Genomic DNA, 11,855 nt, shown 5'->3' with positions numbered 1-11,855 from the left:
TATTCTCTCCAAGTACCCATTTCCTTAACTCAAGGCCCCACCTCAACCCACCAAATTATTCCATAGACTGTACCCAAACTTATCATGGAACAATGGAATAAGTTTGACTAGAAATAAATTTATCCTACTCACTCCTCAACTCTAAGGAGTACATTCTCATAGACTTCAAACTTTTTGATCCAATCTTCATTTTAAATTTATTATTCCAGCATCCACTTTGTATGGCCATTCAAACTTTAAAGTCTAAAGTCAAAAAAATCTTTATGACCCTTACCAAAGGATCTCTCTCCTATGCAATCACAATGAAGAGGACTATAGGTACTCATATGGTACAATATGTTGCTTAGTATTTGTCCCACCTTGCAAAGTTGGAAACTCAAAAGATATGATAGGATATTGATATGGATTACATGTGATAGCGGTGATCTCTCTTAAACTTACACAACTTCATAACATGCAAATGACAAGCCAAGGGAGTGCATAGTACAAGAGGAAACTTGTGGGACATCGATAGTGCCTTGGGATCATAGAAAGCAAATGAAGGGCCCTTTGAATTGATTGGTGATTTGGGAGATCTGGATAGTGTTGGCTTGATAGGGCTACACGCAAATGGAATCTCTCTCCTCATTGTGCACCTCTAAGAGAATGTCAACAATGAGTATGGTTCAAATATGAAGGTACATCCCTCTTTATTTAACATTATGACTATTTTATTGAAAATTATAAAAGGCTAACTGAAAGCCTAAAATGATTACTATTTTTGGAAGAACAAGGCCATCTGTTGTAGAGAAGACTCATTTGAAGCTCATGTTCCGAAGAAAAAACATCGAGAGCTTCAAGAAACATGGAAAGCTTGATCGCACAATAGCTCACTAAGGACATTCTTACAATACTCAAACTTAGCAAGCTATCGATTCCTCATTGCTAAAAAAGATTCCTAAAATTCCATTTTTCACTCTTTATAAACATCCGTGGTATTAACATTTCAATACTTTTTAGTTTCATAATGTCATGAGCATAATAGCAAAACCTTGAGAGCTAATGTAAAACGAGCAACAGTAAGTTGAACTTGATGTGGAACATCACATAGAAGTATGCACTTGATGTTGGACATCCAATTGAAGCTTCAACTCAATGTTTCACATCAAGTTAAATCTTTACGTCCATGTCCAACATCAAGTTTTATATTCACATTGATGGCAAACCTCAAGTTTAATGTTAACATTAATATTCTTCAACGACTCCATGTCGAACATCAAGTTTAAGATTAATGCTAGACATCGAGTTCACGCTTCAACTCGATCAATTTTAATCTTCAATTTGATGTCGAACATCAATTTCAACAACAAATTGATGTTCGACATCAAATTGAAGATTAAAATTGATCGAGTTGAAGCGTGAACTCGCTTTCAAATCTCAAGCTTCATAGATATACAGAGGCCTCCAAAAATGCTCTACCTTTAATCCATTTACAAAACACCTTGAGAAACTAAGTGGAACTCAATGAAACTAGAGCATGAAGAATAATCTCTTAGAGAATGGCTTTGAAATGAAAGACCCAGAGTTTATTGAATGGATACTCTAGAGTCTAGCCCCTCCTTTGAGAGTCTCAGGGTGGCAGTGATTACCTGAGGCATAACTATCAAGTCTAATGAACAAATTAGGGGATTGATCCAAAGGAGGATTGAAGAAAAGGATTAGAGAAAGACCATGTTGAAGGTGCACTGGCGCCGAAGATACATCATATGCAATTCAAAGACAAGAAGCCTTAGAAGAATGCAAAGTGTGGTGGAAGTTCTTTGTCCAAGCAGAAACCATCTACAAAGAGCAAAATAAAGCATGGTGATTGTGGCAAGTTAGGCCACATTGCCAAAGATTGCACTGGTAAGTCTAACGCTAGGCATAGAAACAATGGCAAGAAACAGTTCAGGCACGTAATAGAAGCTAAGTATCTTTTAAAGGGTCAGAAAGAGGTGAAAGCCTTACATAAGTGGCAAGAATGCCAATTACAACAGATAGGCCATGCAGAGACCTTGGACATCTCAAGAATATCAGATTATGTACAAAGAGGTGAAAGCCTTACATAAGTGGCAAGAATGCCAATTACAACAGATAGGCCATGCAGAGACCTTGGACATCTCAAGAATATCAGATTATGTACAATTTTGCTTACATCAAAGAAAACGAACCAAAATCTGTAGATAGTAGACTCAAGAGCAGCCCAATGGACTTGATCTTACATTCAATACTACAATGCGCAGATCAGAAGATTCAGGTCCTCTTCAATGACAAGAACGTTCTCTTGTTCAATCATGAAGAGACCGTTGGACATGGATTGAGAGATGGAATTTCTTAGAGTTGGTGGTCACACTCCATGCATGATTGCACATACGATTTGCGTTCTGGAACAAAAAACCCATGATGTGACCGGACTTCAAGGAACCTCATCTAAAGTTGAAAATCCATAGGATTGATAACTTGCAGGCACACCCTGATATGACCACACAAAAAGCGAAGGCTTGAGAGATGCCAAAGTTGGCAAGCTTATTAGTAGAGCAGAAGTAGCTTCCACAAAGCCCTCTTGGCCCACGTTCCAAAGGGGGAAAATGAAGTCCGATGAAAGTGACATTTCCATGGGTGGCCGCGCTTCCACAAAGCGCTCCTAAACTGAATTCTGACACAAACAGACAAAAAGTAAGACACTCAAGAGAGGGGAGACGAAAACCATAGCAGGAAAAAGGTAAAAGATGGCCAACAACAACAGAGCAAGAAAGTATAAAGAGCCGCAGGGGAGAGGGGGGGGTTGGCTCTAACTAAATGATGAGAGAGATCGTCTGCGCAAGAAAATGCAAATATAGAATCTTACCAACTAGTATTAAGCAACAATTAAGATAGTGGAATACAGAGATTCTCATTTAAAAGCACAAGCAGATAGCCCAGAAAACTCTTCATCCTGTGTGCCTGACCATTTCAGAAACAGGTTAGCATAGTTGTTTGGCAATTGTTCCACTATAAAATCAGATTGCAGAGTTAACATATATGAAGCATCGGGGGCCTCAGTTTGAACCTCCACTGATCCCACTCAGGCCTTCCTATCAATGCACCAATGGCCTGTGCATCAAAATGAATGCAGATATCACAAAACCTTTAGTCACACAGACACACGCACCGATATGACCACACTGCATCGTACACTTTACAGCACTATATCTTGGCAGCCGTTTACAAATACTACACAATGTAATTAAGTTGTTTGTGTCCTTTTTCAGAATAACATTCATCCCTGCAGCATCAAGTGAGCGCTTCTTTTGTCCAGCTGCAATGGCCATTCCCAGGAAGGAAAAGTCATCACACGGTTTCAGGAGAAGAATACAGCTTAACTCAATTTTGTCAACATGCAGCTTAGACCATCTTAAAAGATGCTCATGGATAGAGACAAGCTATGGCTGAGGGCCTCGACCTACTCTGGGCCTCCTCCAGGAACCAACTGCCAAAACAATCACATTAGCAGGGACTCTCTCTCTCTCTCTCTCTCTCTCTCTCTCTCTCTCTCTCACTCACTCACTCACTTTATTTCTTTCTTACTCTCTCTCTCTAGCGCGTGCTTCGCTTCAGCCCACAGCAGCTTGTACGAGTTTCTTCTTTTGATGTACTTTGTCCCATAGACCCACGAGGTTTTCGGAGAATGTTAATCTCTCTCTCTCCCCCTCTCAAGGCTGTCCCATAGATCCCAAGGGAGGCGAGGATATGCAAAAAGTGTCGAGCATACGCACACACAAGGGAGAACCATGGCAACAATAGTTGTAATCTGAAGAATCTATTGGAACAGCCAGCCCACAAGTTTGAAAGCTAATTAAAAGAAATCTTGGAACATCGCAGCAAAATTCTTGGACTAGCACAGAAAATAGTCCAGCAAATACTCACAATGTAGGAAGATTTGGGAGACTCTTATTTCATTGGTTGTAATGGACCACTATTTAATTTAATAGTGGTCACCAGTCCCATAGATCCCGAATGTCTCAGAAGGACATTAATACAATCATATTCTCTATCTCTCTCTCTCTCTCTCTTGCTATGACACCACTTGAGATTGATGCCATTTTCCAGACGGTCACCTATCTTCACAGGGTTTGGGCTTTAGCTAGAGGGAGGCTACTGAGAGTGGCACTGGAGTCATCTATACGGCTTGCTAAGAGTTGAGTCCACATGACCTGGTATGCACACATTTCCAGATGGTTTGACAAAGAGGGCATTCAGATGAATCATCTCCCCTCCTCTCAGTACAACCTAGATGCTCCTGATCACCTGGTCCCACACGATGAGATTAACCGTAGTATACGGTTGGACCTACTCCAACTCTATAGGTCACAGACTTGGTGAGGGGACCAGGAGTTCCCCACCAAGACCCAATTCTATCGTGGCCATTTCTGGAGAGTATCAAAGGATGGAGTCTAGTACCTGGAGGACAGACGCGTTTCACACGCCCTCAAGATTGCCATTGGACAAATGTGGGTCTCATCCCAATGCCCATCAACTGAGGATTGAGACATGGAGTGCCACAAAGGAGCAGCGGGTTTGCAAATTATGCACCTTAGGGGAGATAGAGACGGAGGAGTATTTTATATGTAACTATCCAGTCTACTATGAGATCCGAGGACACTATTACTGCCTCTTCCAAGAGGGACATGGATTCGGGTCTCTCTCCCAACTGATTCATTTTCAGGACCAGGTCTCTGTTAGGCTCTATCTGATGGAGATGAGGCAAGAAAGAGAGATCCTTCTGCGCCAGATCTTAGAGCAGGAGAGGGCAGTACCACAGGAGACGGGTAGGCCAAGCCCAGCGACATGTCACAGATTTCTACACATTCGAGTTTGCCCCTGGGCATGTTGGGGTAGAGGAGGAGGAGATTGATGACATGAGGACAGCATGGGTCAATGAGACGAGACGACCACGAGGAGATCCGCAGCCAAAAACGTAGGAGCCACATATGATGCAGCAACGTACCAAAGCACACACGCTGGAGGGTGAGCCCATCACAGCCATACTCGATGGAGACCGCCCGACTAGAGACGTCACTATCGACATAGCCCGCAGAATACACAGATCCCGGAGACCACGCCCCCCGCCACAACATGAGACAACCAGACAGACTCAAATACGAGATATCTTTGCTGCTCATAGGAGAGCTACTATGGCACCTGGCTAGGTCTTTTAACTTCGATTCTCAATCTGATTCTAGCCATCTGTCCCTAGCTCCAGACTTTGAGTTTGTGTTTTGGATTTTGAGTTTGAGTTTTTGAGTTTAGTTTAGTTTCTCAGCAAAGGGCCTTAGTGAGTCCTTTGCCCCAGCGTAGCATGTGTCACTCTGATATTGTACTTTGTCTCATAGGCCCGTGAGGCCTCTCGAAGACGTTAATACATCTCTCTCTCTCTCTCACACACACACAAACACACAGACACATACACAATTATGTTGCACCGTACATAAGCGGAGTCATACTTTGTATTTTGCTGTTTTACTTCAGTGAGAAAAACATTAATGCTCTCCCACTAGCATTTCATCCATCATACTGTCCTCGACGCATATGCCATTTTTATCTTCTGTAGATCAATATCTTTCTCTCCATCCTGTGCTTGATAAAGGCAACACACTTCTTGCTGCCCTAGAGAGTCTAATTTCGAAAGCCTTACCTAAGTATACAGGGAAAGATACATACAAGTAAAGAACAATATACAAGGCTTGATAGAATAAATGTGAGAAATAGCCCAAAAGGCTTTACAAGGCTTCATATGGCAATAAATGTGACCAATAGCGGAGAGGGCTTTACAAAGTATTTTATAAAAATCAAGCAGGGATAATTGAGTATATCTCCAAGTCATGTGAAAATGGTGAATGATTTCGTGGGCAAAACCCTAGCCAAATCATGGTCGATGGAATTAGATTAAGGTCTGTTTAAGTCTAATTAAATTTATCTCTTTGACAACTCAACCCATCACATTTATGAGTACTCTTCTGTTAAGTGAGGTTTCATAGCAACTTCATACATCAGCAATTTTGCAACAAGATTTGAAATTCCTTTAAAAATTTTGGGTGCCGTTATGTGAGTTTCTAACACTCGTATACACAAAATGTGATACTGTCAATACCCTAAACCATTCCCAACAAGCCTCAAAATCTTGCCCTAACCTAACAAACAAAACTTTAAAAGCCTCAGATTCATAATCTCAATCATGTATCTCTTCCACACAGCCCATCTCAATCAGCCACCTAGCCACACTAGGAGCTTGATACCTACTAAAATGTCAATGGGGATTACTGATTCCTTTTCTCACTCTTGCTTTTACATTCCTTGCTCATTAGGCGATCCACTTGAATGTGGCATTTATCCAAGGATGAGGTGCGTGTAGTCCCTTCACAATGTTCCAACATGCTTCCTTGACCTGAACTTGATGGCCAAGGAGGTTGGTTAAACCCTCCCTGAATGCAAAGAGGTGCGTGATGCCGTGGGCATTTTGGGCATTGCCACACTTTCTTCTTTCCAGAGTATCAATACCATCAAAGGATCTCATAGTGTCCATGAGTGTTCCCTACCAGCTCAAGGCCACATGTCATGTCTATGCGACCTCTGTTGCCATGCTGTGCATGCGTCACGTAGTCCTCTACATTGTCATTTGTGAGTGCTTTACTTTGTTCCCCATTGCCATCTACACCACCATTGTCTACATAGTCTATATGTGCAGCTCCATGTCTTCAAGCAGAAAAATTAGCAATTACAAAAGAGCAACACAAAAACTGGTAACATGGATTGTATTCCATTAGGCTTAGCATTAAACATTAGACATCTTACGAGTCCTACTCCCAAATACAAACTCTCTTCACCATAATGGATTATCTTTTTATTGAACAACATGAGACAGAGAAGTGTGGAAACATCAATGAATCAAGACTTGAGGCACAATCCAAGATGGCAGTCAGAAAAAGAAAGGAAGAAGATGTTCCTGGGACAAGTACCAACGTGTCACCAAAGTAGAGGTGGAAGTTGTGTAACTGTCATAGGTGTGCTAATAAACAACATTTTTTCTTTGAATGCCCTCTTAGGTGTAACTATCTTAGGTGTACCAACATGTCACCAAAGTAGAGGTGGAAGTTTTGTAACTGTCTTAGGTGTGCTAACAAATAACATTTTGACTTTGAATGCCCTCTTAACAGAAGAAATGCTCTTAAAAGAGCCAAAAATAGTTTCAATCAAAAAGACCAATACAATATAATTGTCAAATCCATGGTGGATCCTATAGTAGATTAAAATGAGTACGATTTCTTTTTTATTTCGGTTCATCTCATTGCTCGATCTCTCAGGATCTTGCAGAAGAACTTCAGCAAAGTTAGATGTTTGATCTAGAATATTGTTTAACGACACATTCAATCATTAGAGGCATTTTCATGATTCCCGGGATCATGTCGAACCTTTGATAGCCAAGTTGGATCACCGAGAAAGGACGAGGGGCGGGGCGGCGGGGGGGGGGGGGGGGGGGGGGTTAACAAAGACTTGGCTCAACATTATGCTGAGTTTTTTGCCAATGATATTCTCACTTTGTCCTAAGACCATTGATAATATATCATTCATGGTAGTGTGGTTCCCACTAGACCCCCTTCTCAAGTTAGCCTTTTCCAGCAAGATGCATTTAAGTAAGAGGCGGAACACATCCCAAGCAGTGCTTCATCAACATCGATGTCCACATAGTTTCACTTACCGTGGGGAGCCAATGGAGATAGTACGGTCTTACACATACCTAGGGGCGGTATTCACGTGACCAGGCTTCACGATGACCCATGATGCCAGAGCGCGACTCATACGAGGGAAGGGGGCCCTGGCCCGTTTAGAGAGACAGTGCTTCCAGGCGCATTTACAGGATCCACCGACGAAGGGCTGGCTTTTTGACACTCTCGTGAGACCGACCGCCATGTATGCAGCACCTTTTTGGGAAGTGATCTTTCAGCTACTGACTAGAAGGGATTTGAGAGGCTACAGGTGATCATGGGATCCAAGATGATTCAGAGTAAGCCTTCAGTTCCCCATCAGATCATACAAGTAGAGTTCGCCATGGCACCGTTCCAGGTGGACGTCCTCTTCCAAACTGTGACGTTTCTCCACAAAGTTTGGGCCCTACCTCAGTGGAGATTACCGAGATTGGCACTCGAGTCATCCCAACGCCTGGCAGAGAGAGGCTTTGATATAGCATGGTATGCGCGAGTGTCCACATGGTTTGATAGCCACGGTATCCAGATGGATAGGCTCCCCCCCTTTCAGTACAGCATGGATGCACCACCAGAGCTCCTTTCACATGATGAGATTAACAGTATCATACGGTTAGACCTTCTCCAACTTCACACATCTCGGGCTTGGAGGGAGATCAGGAGTTCCCCACCAAGACCCAGTTCTATCATGACCACTTTCTAAGAATATCAGAGCATGGTCTCATCATCAGGCCCCAATACCTCAAGGATAGGAGAGTTTCACAGCCTTGCGGATTGCTATTGGACAGATACGAGTCTCGTCCCATCAGTTGTGGATTGAGGCTGGGAGAGCAGCCGGCATACCTAGAGAGCAGCGGGTCTATATACTATGCATGATGAAGGAGGTCCAGACAGAGGAGCATTTTCTATGTGTTTGTCTGGCCTACTATGAGATCCGAGGGCGATACCACTGCCTCTTTTAGGAGGGGCTCGGCTTCGGACCACTCACACGGCTGATACATTTCCCCGACCAGATCTGCATTGGGCTCTATTTGATTGAGATGTAGAGACACAGACATTCCCTTGTGCGGCAGCCCAGAGATCAGCTACAGTCGATGCCTCAGGACACCGAGCTAGACTGAGCACAGACACGCGTCACTGATTTTTACGCATCAGAGCCATCGCTAGATGAGATCAAGGGGGAGGAGCTCGAGGAGACGAGCAATATGGATCAGGAGTGAGACCCGTCATCACCACGATATGGCTGGATGAGAGATGCGAGACCACACACGACACTTGGGGCAGCCAGAGCACGCACGATTGAGGTTCGACCTATCTCAGCCCTCCTCAGAGAGGACTGACATAGATGATGCATTACTCTCGATGTAGCCCATCGGATACAGAGATCCAGGAGAGCACACCCCCCACCACTACAGGAGACAACCCAACAGACACAGATACGTAAGCTCTTTGCATCACATCAAAGGGCCATCAGGGAACCGGGCTATATAGAGCCTCCACATGTACTTGGAGCTCTCGTTCTAAGTAGTTGATTGCCCTCTTTTTCCTACTATGTTTTGTACCCGTTGTACTAGGTTTTTTTACATATCATTTAGCACTCAGCAAGGGCCTTAGTGTGCCCTTTGCTTCAGCCCACAGTGGCTTGTATGGGTTACATATATCTTGTATCTTGTCTCATAGACCCGCGAGGTCTCCTAAAGACTTTAATACAACTCTCTCTCTCTCTCTCTCTCTCTCTCTCTCTCTCTCTCTCTCCCACTCTCTCTCTCTCTCTCTCGTCGTTCAGCAGCCCGTACAAACAGCGCCGCCATACAACAGGCCGTACAACAGGTCGTTCAGCAGCTCCATACAGCAAGGTCGCCGAACACAGCCCGTCATAGTCGTCCGTACCACCTAGCCCATACACAGGTCGTCGACCTCCGTACAACTTGTTACCCCCGGCTGAGCTGAGCCCTTAGCTCAGCCTGGGGGGTTAGCTTCAATGAAGGGCTTGGAGAATCTGCAAGGCACTCCTCAACCCTCTAGCTTATCCAGATGTTGCAAGTCTTTTTGACATTTTGTACTTTGTCCCATAGACCCATGAGGTCTCCTGCGGACGTTAATACGACTTTCTTTCTTTCTTTCTTTCTTTCTCTCTCTCTCTCTCTCTCAAAAGAGCTCTCAAATACATATATACACATTGAGCACTCTCAAAAGAGTCAAGACACAGGCGACAACCTGTACCAAGGCGTTTCGCCCAATGCACTCACGGTTCGCCCATTTCGGTGAAACATTTTGCCTAGAAACGTTTCTAAGCATTTCGCCTACTCGCAACGCATTTTTCCCTTACTCTACCTTCAGAAGGTTTGTCCCATGTTGCTTCAAGAGGATAAAGATGGCAACAACAAGGCAAGGCATTCATCCCTTCTATGGACAAGGGTAAAGACAAACCCGACAAGGATAACGAGAATAAGCAAATTTCTTCAAGGGACATTAAGTCTTCAGACAATGAATTGTGATCAGCATGGACATCTTGTGCGAGATTGCATAAGGAAGAAGGCGGATCAGAAAAAGGAGGAGAGAGCCAATAGGGAAGAGTCTAATTCAGATTCAGCCAATTTGTTAAAAGAAGAATTGTTCTTGGTGGTTACACCCAGTAGCCGTGGCATCCGTGTCATTGATCCTGGTATAACTGTACGCATGTCCGATATAGAACAGTGGTCAAAGGATCCAAAGCCTTTTGTAAAGGTGATGAACAACGCATATATTGTTCAGATCATCCTGAGAATGAGGCTATAGTGGACCAGATTCTGACGGAATGTGGAACAATAGGATAAGAATGAGGCTATAGTGGACCAAATTCCGACGGAATGCGGAACAATAGGATGAGAATGATATACCTTTGTAAGACTAGAATAAGTCCAATCATACAAATTTAGAATTTTTTGTTGTTCTAAAGATCAAAAATCTACAAAGAAAATAAAAGAGAAAAAATAATAATAATAATAATAAAAGAGAAAATGAAAGAGAAGAAAAAAGAGGTAAACAAAAACTTTTATGAAAAGCAAAAGGAAGACATACTTAGCAAGCAAAGCAACACTTATGTCGTCATCAGTGCCCAAGCATCAGGATGAGAATGAGGCTATAGTGGACCAGATTCTGACGGAATGTGGAACAATGGAACATGCTGATGAATGCCCATAGATTCAAAAGGAGGTTGTTCTAATGGGTACTTCCGGGAGGTACCTAGCTTGCTCCAAAGGCAAGAAAAACAAAGGACCAAGGTATGTTTTCTCTCTTTGCATTGATTTAAGAAATGCTATGGTCACAATGTTTTGTTCAGATATAGGGTGAACACCTTCCAGACAGACTGGGGAATCCTCATGGCAGAACTTTCTGTTTGTCTTTTGGAGCTATGAGTGTCAATGTGATGCTGACAGATTCAAGATAGTGGCAATACTCAAAGAAGGATCAAGGGCAGGAAGCCAAAAGATCAAGGAGTATTACGAGTAACCTTGGTGGACTCAGAATTTGAAGCTAAGTGGAGCTCAACAAGAGTTTGGTCCCGGAGGCAGCTGGGAGAAGTTTTAGAGCTTCTAGGATGGGACCAGTTGGTGGAGAGCTATGTTGAGCAGCCACAAGGTTCTCAATATACAGGTTCCAAGGATAGAGTTTGCTGAGGCGGCTGGGGATGATCAAGTTGAAACAGACCTAGGATGTTTGGTACCTCACAATATCCAGCCTGTTCCCAAACTCTGAGGGGGATGACTGGATGGAACTGTTGGTACCTGGGTACCTTGAAGATTCCGGCGTGCTCATGGGCAGTGCCAATGGCGGGTGGTGCTGGGATGGTACCATTGTTCCAGACTGGATCCAGCTGTTTGTGTACGATACAGAGCAAGACCTGGGCGTACTGGAGGAGTGGATTTGCGGACTAGATGATGATGACATCTTCAACACGTTCTTGAAAGCTCTGCATAGGAACTGAAGAGTGTTCTCCTCAACAGGGTGGGTATCAGACCACAGTGTGTATTAAGAGGGGGTGTTGGAATATAAGGGTCAATGCCCAACCTGTGAGCCCCCATATAAGGAGTGCAACGGTGTTTGACACCTACAGCA

The 11,855-nt window shown here is 43.6% G+C and overlaps 1 protein-coding gene across 1 annotated transcript in view; it reads right to left on the bottom strand.

Annotated features, from left to right (window-relative positions):
* Positions 1-2,126: 2,126 nt before the first annotated feature.
* SAD1 (Small nuclear ribonucleoprotein family protein) overlaps positions 2,127-11,855 on the bottom strand; it is a 48,850-nt gene continuing 39,121 nt past the window's right edge. The window contains exons 4-5 of the mRNA XM_087380548.1: positions 3,434-3,487; positions 2,127-2,694 (exon numbers count right to left, since the gene is read on the bottom strand). Of these exons, the coding sequence (XP_087236674.1) occupies positions 3,461-3,487 (27 nt within the window). The 3' untranslated portion in view covers positions 2,127-2,694; positions 3,434-3,460. The remainder of the gene's footprint in view (positions 2,695-3,433; positions 3,488-11,855) is intronic.

This window comes from Dipteris shenzhenensis, chromosome 10, assembly GCF_047967505.1.
Source record: "Dipteris shenzhenensis isolate YYH24624 ecotype China chromosome 10, Dip_SZ_1.0, whole genome shotgun sequence".
Lineage (NCBI taxonomy): Eukaryota > Viridiplantae > Streptophyta > Polypodiopsida > Gleicheniales > Dipteridaceae > Dipteris > Dipteris shenzhenensis.
This window is presented reverse-complemented; position numbering and strand designations above follow the sequence as displayed.